We start from the raw sequence: 18,432 nt of genomic DNA on the forward strand, positions 1-18,432 counted from the left end.
GATACAAGTGTTAAGCATGGAATTCTAGATAAACTTCTCCTTAATGCATCCGCTGAGTCAGATTTCAAAAATACTTTACGGCGAAAGCACACTTTGCGATTATGTTAGGTCAGCTCCTAGCCACAGAAACTCATACAGCCATTTTCCAAACAAGAAGAGGTGTCACAAAAGTCAGAAATAGCATTAAAATTAATCACTTACCTTTGATGATCTTCATCTGGTGGCACTCCCAGGTCTCCATGTTAGACAATAAATGTTTGTTTTGTTTGATAATGTCCCTCTTTATGACCAAAAACCTCCTTTTTGTTTGCTCGCTTTGTCCAGTAATCTGAATGCAGAAAGCGCGTGCACTAATTCCAATCAATCATATTTCAACCGGACAAAAGCTTCATCAATAGGAAAGGAGAAACAAGAAAGGCGTGTTCCCGATCAGGCGCATGGCTGATGAATGGAAATTTCCACTGGCCACTGATTGAAAGTGCTGTATCTCCCTCATTTGTCAGAGTAAAAGCCTGAAACAATGCCTAAAGACTGGTCACATGTTGAGGAAGCCACAGAGCTTGTGAACTGGGTCCTAAGTCTTTGTATGGATAGGCTTACAATGGAAAAACAGTCTTTCAAAATAATAGTACTTCCTGGTTGGATTTTCCTCAGGTTTTTGCCTGCCATATCAATTCTGGTATACTCACAGACATTATTTTAACAGTTTTGGAAATCTACTAATTATCAAATCTATCAAATCTACTAATTATATGCATATCCTATCTTCTGGGCCTGAGTAGCAGGCAGTTTAATTTGGGCACGCTTTTCATCCAAAATTCCAAATGCTGCCCCCTACCCTAGTGAAGTTAAGGACAACCAACCCAATCAACAAAACAAACCAAATCAAAACCAGGTTGGCCAATAGGTATCAACGATGGAACCAAACCATCCCCTAGTAAGAGTGTGGGGAGAGGTTTACTGATTTGGATGTTGACTTGTTCAAATCCATCAATGCAAGGCTTGCCAAACTTGATATCTTTGAGATATTACGAGAGGACATCAATGCATTATGTGCCAGTCTAGAATTCAGCCAACGTCAGATTGATGATCTAAGGAAAGAGAACACGGCGCTGAAAGGTTCTGTAGACTCTATTCATAGCAAGGTGGAGGTTGTGCAAAGGGAGAACAAAACAACTTAAATGAACCTTGCTTGATGTACAGTGTTGATCAATGCGGAACAATCTAATATTCTCAGAGATACCGGAGAATGACAACAGCAGAGGCTGTGAGGACACAGTCCGAGACTTTATGTCAACTCAACTAAAACTGCCCACTGATGTTGTGCGTAATGCCACTTTCTCCAGAGTCCATAGAATAGGTAAGGCCTCTGGAAATAGGCCACAGGATATTATTGCATGTTTTGAAATTTAAGCAACAGGAAATGAAAGAGCAGGGACAGAGAACTCAGAAACACTGATTTTGGAATGAATGATCACTTCCCCACCGAGATCAATGAAAGGAGAAAAAAACTATATCCCTATCATGAAGGAAAAGCGTTGCCTGATTCAACGAGTCTCCATGGTGATGGATACACTTTATATCAACGGGCAATTGTATCGGGACTCTGGAGTAACTCCCTGGCTATTTTAATGTTCAAATGTGAGTTTGTGTGTTGTGGTGTATCATGACAACTTCAACTATAATGAATACATGCTCTATGGATCTACACTTGATAAGGAAAGGGTTGCATATGGCTCAGGTTAATGTATGTAGCCTTCCTAACAAAATATATGAGGTTTTTAACTTGGTCAACATAAATAATATTCATATTTTGGCTTTGACCAAAACACATTTAGATGCATCTGTAAATGATGGGCAAATGAACATTCAAGGATATAGTCTACTGAGAAGGGACAGGAATCAAGGATATAGTCTACTGAGAAGGGACAGGAATCATGGATATAGTCTACTGAGAAGGGACAGGAATCAAGGATATAGTCTACTGAGAAGGGACAGGAATCAAGGATATAGTCTACTGAGAAGGGACAGGAATCAAGGATATAGTCTACTGAGAAGGGACAGGAATCATGGATATAGTCTACTGAGAAGGGACAGGAATCAAGGATATAGTCTACTGAGAAGGGACAGGAATCAAGGATATAGTCTACTGAGAAGGGACAGGAATCATGGATATAGTCTACTGAGAAGGGACAGGAATCAAGGATATAGTCTACTGAGAAGGGACAGGAATCATGGATATAGTCTACTGAGAAGGGACAGGAATCATGGATATAGTCTACTGAGAAGGGACAGGAATCATGGATATAGTCTACTGAGAAGGGACAGGAATCATGGATATAGTCTACTGAGAAGGGACAGGAATCATGGATATAGTCTACTGAGAAGGGACAGGAATCATGGATATAGTCTACTGAGAAGGGACAGGAATCATGGATATAGTCTACTGAGAAGGGACAGGAATCATGGATATAGTCTACTGAGAAGGGACAGGAATCATGGATATAGTCTACTGAGAAGGGACAGGAATCATGGATATAGTCTACTGAGAAGGGACAGGAATCAAGGATATAGTCTACTGAGAAGGGACAGGAATCATGGATATAGTCTACTGAGAAGGGACAGGAATCATGGATATAGTCTACTGAGAAGGGACAGGAATCATGGATATAGTCTACTGAGAAGGGACAGGAATCATGGATATAGTCTACTGAGAAGGGACAGGAATCATGGATATAGTCTACTGAGAAGGGACAGGAATCATGGATATAGTCTACTGAGAAGGGACAGGAATCATGGATATAGTCTACTGAGAAGGGACAGGAATCATGGATATAGTCTACTGAGAAGGGACAGGAATCATGGATATAGTCTACTGAGAAGGGACAGGAATCATGGATATAGTCTACTGAGAAGGGACAGGAATCAAGGATATAGTCTACTGAGAAGGGACAGGAATCATGGATATAGTCTACTGAGAAGGGACAGGAATCATGGATATAGTCTACTGAGAAGGGACAGGAATCATGGATATAGTCTACTGAGAAGGGACAGGAATCATGGATATAGTCTACTGAGAAGGGACAGGAATCATGGATATAGTCTACTGAGAAGGGACAGGAATCATGGATATAGTCTACTGAGAAGGGACAGGAATCATGGATATAGTCTACTGAGAAGGGACAGGAATCATGGATATAGTCTACTGAGAAGGGACAGGAATCATAGATATAGTCTACTGAGAAGGGACAGGAATCATGGATATAGTCTACTGAGAATAGACAGGAATCATGGATATAGTCTACTGAGAAGGGACAGGAATAGGAATGGTGGGTGTGTAGCATTGTACATTCAGAATCATATACCTTTTAAGAGGAGGGATGACCTTAATGTATGTCAAATAGAGGCACTATGGACTCAAGTACATCTGCCTCACCAGGCACCCATATTGGTAGGATGTGTGTATAGACCTCCTAGCTCTAAGGTGTCCTATATGGATGACTTGGGGACTGGGTTTGACCAGGCCACAGATAGCAACAGAGATGTATTTATCTTTGGTGATTTTAATATAAATTGGAAGGATCACAATAATTTGAATAGAACAAAATTGATGAGATGTGCCAAGAACTGTGGTTTGAAACAAATGGTTAATGATACTACTAGATCATCAATTAAGTTGGGTCATCGTTCAGACACATGCATTGATCTGATTTTCTGTAATATACCATTGCAATGCTTAAAAGCCAGATCAATGCCAGTGGGCTGGACAGACCATAATATTGTGACCATAACCATGAACACCAAGGTTCCAAAGAAACCCCCTAGGATTGTGGTCAAGAGACATTTTAAAACATTTAATCATGAGCTATTTCTAAATGATTTGGCTGCTGTACCCTGGGAGCTGATTTATCTAGAGGATGATTTAAATCACACTACAGAATGTTTTATTGATTTGCTCACTGAGGAAATGGACCATCATGCCCCTATAAGAAAGAGTACAGTTGGTGCCCGTCCATCTCCAAGGATTGATGATGAACTGGGTGAGGCTTTTTCTCAAAGAAATATAGCAAAGTCTTAGCAGCCAAGTCAAAATTATAAATTGGATAACAGAATTATAGAACATTACGTAATAATGCAGTTAAATTGAATCGAAAGGAAAAAAAAGTTATTTTACAACAATGCTTTTATTGATTGTAAAAATGATTTTAAAAAGGTATGGAACACAGTTAAGGGCTTCCTTGGTACATCTATCTCATCACGCCCATCTAGTATAGAGGTTGGTACATCTATCTCATCACGCCCATCTAGTGTGGAGGTTGGTACATCTATCTCATCATGCCCATCTAGTGTGGAGGTTGGCACATCTATCTCATCTTGCCCATCTAGTGTGGAGGTTGGTACATCTATCTCATCATGCCCATCTAGTGTGGAGGTTGACGGGAGAATCATAACAAAACCAGCTGATATTGCCAATCATTTTGCTGATTTTTTTACAAAGAAAATGTAATTACTGAGCAACAATGTAAACATACATTCTTCCAAACAAACTATTGTCCAATGGATTGATGATCATATTATGAGCAACAAGATCTGCTCTTTTAGTCTGCAAATGGTGTCAGTGGAGGAGGTGTTAAACCTATTGAAGTCATTACCTGGTGGTAAATCTACAGGTTATGGTCTTATGGACAATGTTTATCTTCGCTGTGCTGCTCCCCAGATTGCAGCTCCACTGAGATACGTATTTAATTGGTCACTGGAAAAGGGGATGTGAGTAGACAAATATGAGAGTACATGGAAAAGAATGATCTGATTACAGCCAATCAGCATGCTTATCGCAAAAAACATTCCACTACCACTGCATTGGTTGACATGACTGACCAGTGGCTCAATGCTATGGATAATGGCAAGTTTGTGGGTGTACTATTTTTAGATTTCAGTGCAGCATTTGATTTAGTGGATCATGAAATAATTTTGACAAAGTTAATGCATTATGGTTTTAAGGATGTAGCATTGAATTGGGTACAGTCATATCTAACTGACAGGAAACAGTCCACCTATATCAATGGTTCATTTTCTTCCCCTCGTGTTAAACTGTGGAATACCGCAGGGCAGCTGCCTTGGGTCACGTCTTTATTTAATATATACCAACGACCTTCCCTATGCCTTAGCTGAAACTCAAGCTACTATATTTGCAGATGATACTACAATTTAGGCAGCAAGACAATCGGTTCAACAGGTACAGCAAGCTTTACAAGGAGATTTGGAGAATATCAGGGAGTGGGTTTGCCAAAACAAACTTGTTTTAAACACCAAGAAAACCAAAGTTATGTTGGTCTGTTCCACTAGGAAAAGGCCAAAACAGCATGGGATACAATTAAGTGGCAGAAACCAAACTATTGGGAGTGCAGCTAGACAACTGCTTATCATGGTCGTCTCAAATAACTAATCTATGTAAAAAAAAAAATATTAAAACCGCATGCATAATCAGAAGGATAGCTAAATATTTACCAGGAAAAATTATTCAGCAAATAACACAAGCATTAATTGAGAGCCAGGTGAACTACTGTTCTGTGGTCTCGGGAAATGCATCACCAAGTAAAGTTAGGAGGCTGCAGAATGCACAGAACAAAGCAGCAAGGATTGTTTTAAGGTGGAGATATGGTTCTTCTGTTGCAGTCATGCTCAATGTTCTTGGTTGGTCATCAATCGACAAGATAATTGAAAAAAACATGCTTATTTTATTTCATAATATACGTAATTTAAAACGGCCAAGTTCTATACACAACGGTATTCAGTTGGTAAGAGACAGACATTCCGTAAATACTAGGAATAGATTGTTCACCATCTATGTATTATCCAGACAGAAAAGAGAAATAGGCAAAAGAACATTTTGATTTAGAGCAATAAAGAAATTGAATAAATTAACTGAGCAAACCAGAAACCTTTCAATATATACATTTAAACATTATTTTAAAACGATTTAAATATAATACATAGAAATGTTGTGGGACTATAGTAGATGAAGAATCAATATTTTTTAGATTGAGTATTTATTGGGTCATTATGTTAGTATATTATGTATGTTTGTAATAGTGTGTTATATTTGAAAATGTGTTCGTATTATAAATTGTATTTTAATGTTTAAGGACTGTTGGAAGATTAGTCCAAATGGGAACTAAAAGAGATCCAAATAAAATCTCTGTCTCTCTCTGTCTCTCTCTCTGTCTCTGTCTCTGTATCTCTCTGTCTCTCTCTCTCTCGTCTGTCTGTCTGTCTCTCTCTCTCTCTCTCTCTGTCTTTCTCTGTCTTTGTCTGTTTGTCTCTGTCTGTCTCTCTGTCTGTCTCTCTCTGTTTCTCTGTGTCTCTCTGTATCTCTGTATCTCTCCGTCTCTGTCTGTCTGTTTGTCTGTCTGTCTGTCTGTCTGTCTGTCTGTCTCTCCCGTCTGTCTCTCCCGTCTGTCTCTCCCGTCTCTCCGTCCGTCCGTTTGTCCGCTGTCTGGCTTGCTCTCTGTTTGTCTCCATCTTGCTGTCTGTGTCTCGTTCTCTTTTTTTTACATTTGTCTCTCCCGTCTGGTCCACAGCACATCACTCAAGACAGCTATGTCCCCTGCCTGAGCGACCTGTGCAAGGCATTGTGGGAGGTGATGCTCAGCTACCACCGGACCATGCAGTGGCATGAGGAGGACGACAAGGAAGAGGCCCCACCCACCACAGGTATGCCTGACACACCAATATCTGTCCCCTCAATATGTCCTACCTCAGTGGTGGAAAAAGTTCCCAATTATCATACTTGAGTAAAGATGCCTTAATATTAATAGCAAATGACTCAAGTGAAAGTCACTTAGTAAAAACCTACTTGAGTATAAGTCTGAAAGTTTTTGGTTTTAAATATACTTAAGTATCAAAAGTAAAAGTATAAATCATTTAAAATTGCTTATTTTAAGAAAACCAGATGGCACCATTTTCTTTATTTATTTATAGATGGCAAGTGGCACACTCACTCCACACATAATTTAGAAACGAAGCATGTGTTTAGTGAGTCCAACAGATCAGAGGCAGTAGGGATGACTAGGAATGTTCTCTTTAGAAGTGTGTGAATTAGACAATTTTATTGTTCTGCTAAGCATTCGAAATGTAACAAGTACTTTTGGGTGTCAGGGAAAATGTATGGAATAAAAAGTACATTATTTTCTTTAGGAATGTATAAATAATAAAGTATAGATACCTTCAAAAACTACTAAAGTAGTACTTTCAAGTATTTTTACTTAATTACTTTACAACACTGCCCTTCCCTTTAATTCAGCACCCCTAAGCACTGTCTCCTCCCCTTTTAATAAAGGCAAGTGACCACAAAAGCCCTTTTTCATCATCGCTCCTCCAAGGTAACCTCTCTTATTTCTAAAGCCCTGATTCCTATACCATACTCCTAAAGCGGAAGAGGAGGAGGCCGCTACAGGTACTGGAAGCATGCCCCACCAATACCCCCTCCCCTCAATGCAGCATAGCACTGTCCCCTCCCCTTTCATTCAGGCAAGCGACCATTACAACTCTTATTTACCACCGTCTACCTGCTCTAACTTTTATAGCCCTGATTCCCTTATGCTTAATGCACCTAAAGCCCCTTGAACATCCGTATGGAAATAACCCTTCTTCAGCTGCCCTCAGGTCAGTTCACCTTGTATTTCTCCAGGCGTTTACTCCCCCTCGTCCTCTAGAAGTTCTTAGAAACCAGCAGTAGGGCTTTAGTAGTGTTCCCTCCATGCTCCTGGCTCTTCATCAGCAGCCGCTAAATCAATTTAAGCTGATTCAGCAAAAACAAAGGGGGGGGTTGACTTTCAATGAGGCCCCACAGACTTAAACCTGGACATTGATGGGTTTCTAAGTATTGCATTTGCACCTAATAGAGGTGAGCTACTGCCCCGTTGTCTACCCCGCCCATATAACAGAAGTGGTTGTGAATGCGCAGCACCACATTTGCACAGCCCACATTGGCTTGATAGTGTGGGTAGTTGAGGTAGATTGCCACTGTGTTGATAGTCAAGAGGAATTTATTTTCGAGTGTTACTTCAGTGGCTCTCCTTCTCTCAGGCTGTCCATGTAGAATGTCATTGAGCTGACCAGACCTGAAAGCACGTCGCTGGCTAAGTCACTGAGCCCTCTCCAAAGACTTCTTGTCCAAAAATAGAATCTAATGATTAGTTGAATCATTTAAAATTAGCCACACGGTAAGCGATGGAGACAAACTGATATTTAACACTGAGTATTCATTTCCATTCCATGATCATGTTCATTTCAGTATAAGCACCGTTTTGATTGATGGTTGTTTATTGTCCTTCAATAGGAAATTACTGATTCCTTTTTCCTAATTCCATGTAGACACCCTCATGTCCCTCAGTGCTCACCCCTCTGTGAGTTACCCTCATGTCCCTCAGTGCTCACCCCTCTGTGAGTTACCCTCATGTCCCTCAGTGCTCACCCCTCTGTGAGTTACCCTCATGTCCCTCAGTGCTCAGTTATTTCTTATATTTAGGATGTTTCAGTACAGCCTAGAGGGATGACACATTGCTTACGTGATAATCAGATGATATCACATGAATGATGCATGTAGTGATGATCTGCTTTTCTGGGAACCTCTTATTTCCCCCGTCACAATTAAAGCAAGGTTACCAAGTGCAACACTGCTATGGTCTCCAAAACAGGCCACAGTACATCTCACAGGTAGAGATGTTATGAGGAGGTAGCTGCTGGAGCAGCAGCTCTATTCTATACAGGGCTGAAAGTACTGTTACCGCTGTTTGGAGCCTGGTGGTATGTTGTGGATGAATGTGCATGATTAGCCTAGTAATGGAGCCTTTTTGAAGTGAAGTGTTTGACAATCAGACTGGTTCAATCATCATGACTGGTTGTGTTTATGCCGCAATAAAAGGAAAAACATTTTTGCAGTTAAATGACCATTCTTTACGACCGTGCTCACAGAGATCCTATTGAATGAGTAGGGATTCTATATGTAAGAACAAATTAAATGTACTTTCAGCCCTGACTCTATATACAGTTGAAGTCGGAAGTTTGCATACACTTAGGTTGGAGTCATTAAAACTCATTTTTCAATCACGCCACATCTACTTTGTGCATGACGCAAGTAATTGTTTACAGACAGATTATTTAACTTATAATTCACTGTATCACAATTCCAGTGGGTCAGAAGTTTACATGCACTAAGTTGACTATCTTAAAACGGCTTGGAAAATGACAGAAAATGTCATGGCTTTAGAAGCTTCTGATAGGCTAATTGACACCATTTGAGTCCATTGGAGGTGTACCTGTGGATGTACTTCAAGGCCTACCTTCAAACTCTGTGCCTCTTTGCTTGACATCATGGGAAAATCAAAAGAAATCAGCCAAGACCTCAGAAAAAATTGTTGACGTCCACAAGTCTGGTTCAACCTTGGGAGCAATTTCCAAATGCCTGAAGGTACCACGTTCATCTGTACAAACAATATTACGCAAGTATAAACAACATCGGACCACGCAGCCGTCATACCGCTCAGGAAGGAGACGCATTCCGTCTCCTAGAGATGAACATACTTTGGTGCGAAAAGTGCAAATCAATCCCAGAACAATAGCAAAGGACCTTGTGAAGATGCTGGAGGAAACGGGTACAAAAATATCTATATCCAAAGCAAAACGAGTCCTATATTGACATAACCTGAAAGGCCGTTCAGCAAGGAAGAAGCCACTGCTCCAAAACCACCATTAAAAAAGCCACGGTTTGCAACTGCATATGGGGACAAAGATTGTCATTTTTTAAGAAATGTCCTCTGGTCTGATGAAACAAAAATAGAACTGTTTAGCCATAATTGTTATGTTTGGAGGACAAAGGGGGAGGCTTGCAAGCCGAAGAACACCATCCCAATCATGAAGCACGTTAGTGGCAGCATCATGTTGTGGGGGTGCTTTGCTGCAGGAGGGACTGGTGCACTTCACAAAATAGATGGCATCATGAGGCAGGAAAATTGTGGATATATTGAAGCAACATCTCAAGACATTAGTCAGGAAGTTAAAGCTTGGTCGCAAATGGGTCTTCCAAATGGACAATGACCACAAGCATACTTCCAAAGTTGTGGCAAAATGGCTTAAGGACAACAAAGTCAAGGTATTGGAGAAAATGTGTTTGCGGAACTGAAAAATCGTGTGCAAGCAAGGAGGCCTACAAACCTGACTCAGTTACACCAGCTCTGTCAGGTGGAATGGGCCAAAATTCACCCAACTTATTATGGGAAGCTTGTGGAAGGCTACCCGAAACGTTTGACCCAAGTTAAACAATTTAAAGGCAATGCTACCGAATACTAATTGAGTGTATGTAAACTTCTGACCCATTAGGAATGTGATGAAATAAATAAAAGTTGAAATAAACCATTCTCTCTACTATTATTCTGACATTTCACATTTTTTAAAATAAAGTGGTGATCCTAACTGACCAAAGACAGGGAATTTTTACTTGGATTAAATGTCAGGATTTGTGAAATGCTGAGTTTAAATGTATTTGGCTAAGGTGTGTATAAACTTCCGACTTCAACTGTAACTATAAGCCAGAGAGAGCAAGTAGCTAGATAATTTGAAACCACAGAGGCAGTCCAAGACGGGTTTATGTTGGGATTAACTAGACAACTCCAGCTTGTGTCATCACTGATGTCACATTCCTTAGGTATCCAAGCTTAGTAAACACAACTGGTTCGCTCTGTTTCCATAGCGATAAAGTTTCAGGTTTCACGTTGAGTAGAGTTACTCTCTTCCAGGGGACTGTTGGTTTCAAGGTAGCTCACTGAGTCGTTTTCATTTGGTAAATTGTATTTGTTTGCCTTTTCAAAGACTAAACAGTAGCTTTGGATCAAATCCAGAACTTGTTCTTTCTCAGTGGAAAGGGGGTTCAATTTCCCCCTTCAGTACATTAGCTTGATTAACCAAATGGACGGTGACGAGTAGGACCACAGTGATGCCCTTATCCCCTAAATCGTTGACGACAGTCACAAATGACACACTATTCCCTGTATAGTGCACTATGTGGTCAAAAGTTGTGCAATATATTGGGATTATGGTACCGTTAGAGACGTACCCTTCCAGCTTCAAAACCGTAGCTAAGCATATCCCGCGTTCTGCGAGGTGAAAGGACATATTCCATTTAGTTGTAAGATGGGCAGGGCCATCACATCGAGAGTGAGTGTGATTGGCTTTCATCTACTGTACTGCCCTCTAAGTGAAGGTGACCTCACTCTGCACCAGCTTGACCTTTTTTATATGATGTAAACGGTGTGCGTGTTTAGTATGCATGTTTAGTCTGTGTGTTTGGTGAGCGAGAGAGAGCGTGTGTGTGTGTGTTCGGTGTGTGGGTGTGCGTCTCTGTTTGTGTGTGCGTATACCAAAGCCTTAAGAGGAGGGATTTACATGCTGATCTTCATTTGTCAGACTGGTGTTGTGTCCTGGGACCCAACACGTTCTACCCGGTGCCCCGCATGACCGCCAGGCTGATTGTCATTGGAAAAATAATGAAACGGTCCGTGGCTGGCTGCTGCAAGGCTGCCTATGTGTCCCAAATGGCACCCTATTCCCTATATAGTGTGCACTACCAGGACCCTGGTCAAAGCAAAGTACTGCACTATATAGGGAATAGGGTGCTATTTGGGATGCAGACTGAAACACCTACTGAGGGCCACCACAGCTGACGTAGTGAACCTGTCACCATGATGTATCAGTAATTAATGTCACCACTCAATAAAGGGAAGTTGTTTCTGGAATGAATACGGGCGACGGGTTCCCTTCCACCTTTCCAAATTGAATTATCAGCCATACATGTAGCTCACCCACTGTGATGTTCAATCAGCTGGGACAGATCCTCGGTGGTGAGAGGATAAATGGCCGTGGTCGGTGGATCGGTTACAAGCTCACAGCATGGACTGGAGCCCCTCGTTTTGACTGTTAGCTTTGGAACTGCCACATTAAACATACAACCAATCCAGGACAGAGGGGGGAAGATGTTGGCCTTGATATTTGCCTTCCCACGTGTACAGCTTCGCCTCAAGATGGATGAAGTAGTAACGTTCGTTTGCTGTTTGTGAATAAGTAGAGTTTTTTCACAGTCGTTTTGATTGACTTCTGATCTCATAGGAGCATGACATTCTCTTAACATCTCCTGTTATTTAGTGTCATGTTTTGGCTGTGCCAATATAATATACTACAGTCTAATTTGGACTACTGCCTTTCTTCATTCAGTCCAAGAGAAATGGACACTCCATAGTTAGCTTAACATGACATCATTCATATGTAGCCACACCAGTTCCTACTGATCATCTACAGTTGAAGTTGGAAGTTTACATACACCTTAGCCAAATACAGTTTTTCACAATTCCTGGCATTTAATCCTAGTAAAAATTCCCAGTTTTAGGTCAGTTGGGATCACCACTTTATTTTTAGAATGTGAAATGTCAGAATAATAGTAGAGTGATTTATTTCAGCTTTTATTTTTTTCATCACATTCTCAGTGGGTCAGAAGTTTACATACACTCAATTAGTATTTGGTAGCATTGCCTTTAAATTATTTAACTTGAGTCATACTTTTCGGGTAGACTTCCACAAGCTTCCTACAATAAGTTGGGTGAATTTTGGCCCATTCCTCCTGAAAGAGCTGATGTAACTGAGTCAGGTTTGTAGACCTCCTTGCTCGCACACGCTTTTTCAGTTCTGCCCACAAATTTTCTAGAAGATTGAGGTCAGGACTTTGTGATGGCCACTCCAATACCTTGACTTTGTTGTCCTTAAGCCATTTTGCCACAACTTTGGAAGTATGCTTGGGGTCGTTGTCCATTTGGAAGACCCATTTGCGACCAAGCTTTAACTTCCTGACTGATGTCTTGAGATGTTGCTTTAATATATCCACATCATTTTCCTGCCTCATGATGCCATCTATTTTGTGAAGTGCACCAGTCCCTCCTGCAGCAAAGCAACCCCACAACATGATGCTGCCACTCCCGTGCTTCAGGATTGGGATGGTGTTCTTCGGCTTGCAAGCTTCCCCCTTTTTCCTCTAAACATAACGATGGTCATTATGGCTAAACAGTTCTATTTTTGTTTCATCAGACCAGAGGACATTTCTCCAAAAAGTACAATCTTTGTCCCCATTTGCAGTTGCAAAACATAGTCTGGCTTTTTTCGGGCGGCTTCCGTGCTGTGCGGCCTTTCAGGTCATGTCAATATAGGACTCGTTTTACTGTGGATATAGATACTTTTGTACCTGTTTCCTCCAGCATCTTCACAAGGTCCTCTGTTGTTGTTCTGGGATTGATTTACACTTTTCGCATCAAAGTACGTTCATCTCTAGGAGATAGAACGCGTCTCCTTCCTGAACGGTATGACAGCTACGTGGTCCCATGGTGTTTATACTTGCGTACTATTGTTTGTACAGATGAACGTGGTACCTTCAGGCGTTTTAAAATTGCTTCCAAGGATGAACCAGACTTGTGGAGGTCTACAATTGATTTCCTAAGGTCTTTGCTGAGTTCTTTTGATTTTCCCATGATGTCAAGCATAGAGGCACTGAGTTTGAAGATAGGCCTTGAAATACATCCACAGGTACACCTCTAATTGACTCAAATAGTGTCAAATAGCCTATCAGAAGCTTCTAAAGCCCAGGAGTGGTTGAAAAACAAGTTTTAATGACTCCAACCTAAGTGTATGTAAACTCCCGACTTCAACTGTACATTGTTGCTTGGCTAATTATGTGTGTCTGGGACATTGAATAATGCTCTAATCCCTGTGTGGAAATTAACAATTACTCCTCCCATTGCCTTCCATTGCCTCTGCTACTTACCTCCATCTTTGTTAAGGCAGCTTCTCTCTCCTTCATTTGCCAGGCCTGTCAGCAGGTTAATTGCTTTCCCTGGCCTGTGACCAGTTTGGATGTGTTTTCACACTCCAACATCATCTTCACTCGCAAAGATGGTGCAGAATGCGATTGCCAGGTCAAAAGAGGAAATTCTTTAGTTTCACATTGGGGTTTAGATAACGGTTTGGCCGCCTAGGATTTGAATGGAGACCGTCCACGTTTCTCAAGGCTCCTTGTCAAAATCTTGTCTCGTTCTATTGCTTTGAGAAACCATGTTTTGGAGCTATGTGATGTAGTTTTTGAGGCATTGGCCGGCTGTTTTCAGGCATTCTTCTTTTTCGTCGTCAGGGGGAGAATATCTGTTAACACAATGAAAGCCCTCTGGGTGCTGTTTCATCACACCTCACTCCTCAGATTCTTTCCTGTCTGTGGCTTGCCTGGTTCAAGCTAAACTGCTTTCTGGTATTTTCTGAAGAACATTAGAATGAGTTCAATTACTAGTTCAATTCACATTTTGCTGGTGTCAAACTGAGACCCAGTCTTGATACAAAGTAACCTAGAAATCCTCTATTGCACCATTTAAGTCTTTGTCCTTTTATATCATCCTCCTCCTCAGGCTCCTCTTTCCTCCCTCCCTTGTTCCCATTAGTAGCATTAACAGTCTGTGTTCAGCTCCCTCTTTCTTTAGCAGACTGACCTCTCCTCCCCTCTTCTCTAATCTCCTCTCCAAGCCAGTCAGACCAGCTAACCAGCTCCCTTCTCACTCCTTTGTTAAAGAACACTTTCCCCTTCTATTTCCTACTGTGATGTTACAGTGGGCCTAGCTTTCCTATTCTTTCTTTCCTTCCATTTTCCCCCACTTAAATGTAAATTTGGGACCCAATTTTCAGTTTATTCAATTCAGTCTGGTATGAGAACGGTAGCCCTTATCTGCAAAAGCAGGGTGTCTGCGGAAAGCTAAGTATCTTGGCTATTGATTGGTGCCTTAAAATCTTTGGTGTGACTTACTACCATATGGGAATACGAACCTATAAGGGCAGGCCGAGCAGATGACCACATTTCAAGATGGATGCTTCCTTCATTCCGGTTAGCGTTGTGAAGCACAAACAAATAATAAACACGGAATACGTTGATAGACACCGAAAGCCGTAACTCCACTTATTATAAGGATGTCTTATTTGTCTGCATGTGACCTACCGTTATTGATCACCAGCCCCGAGAGTCAAAATGTTTATTTTACATAACGTTTTCACCAAACATCTTACGAGGTAAGGTTTGATTTGGTCAGTCTTTGAGCTATAGCAACATGAGGGGTGTCAACTTAACCCATAGGTTGGATGGAACATATCTAGCCTATTGCCAGTGTTATCTGATGATGTATGACCTAATGGCAACATTGAATGTCCACTGAGTGACTATCTTTGCGCATCAAAAATATGACATCGCCAGGTTAGGCGCTGTAGGCATCCGTTACACATGGGATTGGCTAATATGGCACCTTGATAGTCTTGTAACCAATGAGATAAGCTTTCCAGGGAAATGCAGTTGACCTGGGTGGTACAAAGCAAGGCCTAGAACCTTTTATGCGTAATGTGCACTATTGCTGCCTGGCTCAGAGAGGACGCTACATTACACTGAGCACGCTACATTACATTGTAAACAGATTTCATCACTTTAATTGAATCTCTTTAATAAATGGATCATTGGTCACTTTAATCAATGTTTACATATCTTGCATTACTCATCTCATATGTATATACTGTATTTTATACCATCTATTGCATCTTGCCTATGCTGCTCTGTCATTGCTCATCCATCTATTTATATGTACATATTCTTATTCCATTTCTTTACTTAGATTTGTTTGTATTAGGTAGTTGTTGTGGAATTGTTAGATTACATGTTAGATATTGCTGCACTGTCGGGAACTAGAAGCACAAGCATTTCTTTACACTCGCAATAACATCTGCTAACCATGGTGTATGTGACCAATACAATTTGATTTGATAAAAGATGGGGGCATGGTACCATTAAGAGGCTAATCTCCCTTCTCACTCCTTTGTTAAAGAACACTTTCCTCTATTTCCTACTGTGATGTCACAGTGTGCCTGGGCTTTCCTATTCTATTTTTCCTTCCATTCTTTCTCTCAGGCAGTGACTCATGCAGTCGTTCTTGGTCCAGTCAGGAGAAATAACTGTGCAATTTGTTCACCTTTCTGTGACATGGTTAGGATGCACGGACAGGTCATTCTTAGCCTGCCAGGTGTTTTACATCACAGGAACTTAAAAGAAGCCTTGAACGCACAGCAAAGCTGATACTGTGAGATGTCAGAACTTGTAAAACCATTACTAGAGGGACTCAATGAATACAACAAAGAGCTGCGGTTTTTATGTGTAAGTTCATGTTTAAGTTGTTATTCAGCACTGTCCACACTTTGGTCAACACTTTTTATAAGCCATAAAATGCACTGCAGCTGCAATGAATGACTATAGCAAGTGTTCCGATAAGCCGCTAATAATAACGCAAGCTTATCTTTTTTTAATATCGAGGAATATTTAACTTAACTTTATCTGGTCGTTGGATTAACAACATGAATTGGTGCATGAGGGAGAAATAATGCAGTGTGACTTGAGTTTCACCATCAGCTGGAAGACTGTCCCTCTCATCAGAGGGAGGGACGGTGAGTCGGGTGAGAGGCAACCTCCCACCCCTGACCATCAGATGCAGGCCATCAGTCCAGTAAAAAAATACAAATAGAATATACTGAACTAAAATAGAAACACAACATGTAAAGTTTTGGTCCCATGTTTCATGATCTGAAATAAAAGATCCCCGAAATGTTTAATATGCACAAAAAGCTTATTTCTCTCATATTTTGTCCACACATTTGTTTACATCCCTGTTAGTGAGCATTTCTCCTTTGTCAAGATAATCTACCTGACACGTGTGATATATCAAAAGCTGATTAAACAGCATGATCATTACACCTTCTGCTGGGGACAATAGAAGACCACTCTAAAATACACAGTTTTGTCACACAACACAATGCCCCAGATGTCTCAAGTTTTGAGGGGGCTTGCAATTGGAATGCTGACTGCAGGAATGTCCACTAGAGCTGTTGCCAGAGAATTTATTGTTCGTTTCTCTACCAAAAGTCACCTCTAACTTCGTTTTAGAGAATTTGGCAGTACTTCCAACCAGCCTCACAACCGCAGACCACGTGTAACCACGCCAGCCCAGGACCTCCACATCCAAATGATATATTGTATATTCCTTAAAAAAATGTTTTACCCATTTTTCTACCCAATTTCATGATATCCAATTGGTAGTTAGTCTTGTCCCATCGCTGATACGGACTCGAGAGGCGAAGGTCGAGAGCCGTGCATCCCCCGAAACACGACCCTGCCAAGCCACACTGTTCGCTTAACCCAGAAGCCAGCCGCACCAGTGTGTCAGCGTGCATGCGCCCGGCCCGCCACAGGAGTCGCAAGAGCGCGATGGGATAAGGACATCCTGGCCGGCCAAACCCTCCCCTAACCTGGACAACGCTGGGCCAAACCCTCCCCTAACCTGGACAACGCTGGGCCAAACCCTCCCCTAACCTGGACAACGCTGGGCCAAACCCTCCCTAACCTGGACAACGCTGGGCCACTAGTGCGCCATCTCCCGGTCGCGGCCGGCTGCGACACAGCCCGGGATCGAACCCGGATCTGTAGTGACGCCTCTAGACTGCCACGCCACCCAGGAGGCCCCATATTGTATATCCCTAGCAACTAGCATGCAGTTGTCGTGTTGTCATTAGAGTCAAAGTAGGAAAGGTCGGTAATAGCCCGGTATTCAAACTCCGGGAATGCGAATTATGTACTGATAATTAAAAAAAAAAAAAAGGGGGGGGGGGGGGTAATAGATTTAAAACACTGTCGGGCAAGTCAAAGTGACAATTCCAATCAGGCAAACCAAGATGTGACAAATTATGAGATTCATCTTACAAATCAGGAAATGCATCATTTTAAATGAGTAGCTATGATGACCTGTCATATGTCTGACATCACATGCTCTTTACACTGATTTTGTCTATCTGTATTCATGATCAGTTAGAGAATTTCCTACTTTCATCACCCAGTGCTGGAAATGCATTATGATAATAGCAATAGCTAAATTCAAATCAGTATGACAACACCCCACCCTCCAAGTGTGTCTCGGGAGTTGGGATATGCCGAAACACATTTCTAATTCACACATGCGTATCAATACACACTTGTACATGTCTGAAATAGGACAAACATAAGTACCCACCAAATGTTAGTATTCTAATTAAGAGGGCTCTCGAGGGGGTGGTGCGATCTGCCCAACGCATCACCTGGGGCAAACTACCTGCCCTCCAGGACAACAACCACCCGAGCCACTGCCTGTTCACCCCACTATCATCCAGAAGGCGAGGTCAGTACAGGTGCGTCAAAGCTGGGACCGAGAGACTGAAAAACAGCTTCTATCTCAAGGCCATCAGACTTTAACAGCCATCACTAGCTCATGAGGCTGCTGCCCTATATACATA

The 18,432-nt window shown here is 41.6% G+C and overlaps 1 protein-coding gene across 2 annotated transcripts in view; it reads left to right on the forward strand.

Moving 5' to 3' along the window:
- The window catches only part of vps50 (VPS50 EARP/GARPII complex subunit), a 258,036-nt gene that overhangs the window by 137,101 nt on the left and 102,503 nt on the right, over positions 1-18,432 (forward strand). For both annotated transcript variants that reach the window (XM_055893594.1, XM_055893595.1), the window contains exon 13: positions 6,582-6,714. In XM_055893594.1, coding sequence (XP_055749569.1) covers positions 6,582-6,714 — 133 coding nt within the window. The remainder of the gene's footprint in view (positions 1-6,581; positions 6,715-18,432) is intronic.

This window comes from Salvelinus fontinalis, chromosome 32 (genome assembly GCF_029448725.1).
Source record: "Salvelinus fontinalis isolate EN_2023a chromosome 32, ASM2944872v1, whole genome shotgun sequence".
Taxonomy (NCBI): domain Eukaryota; kingdom Metazoa; phylum Chordata; class Actinopteri; order Salmoniformes; family Salmonidae; genus Salvelinus; species Salvelinus fontinalis.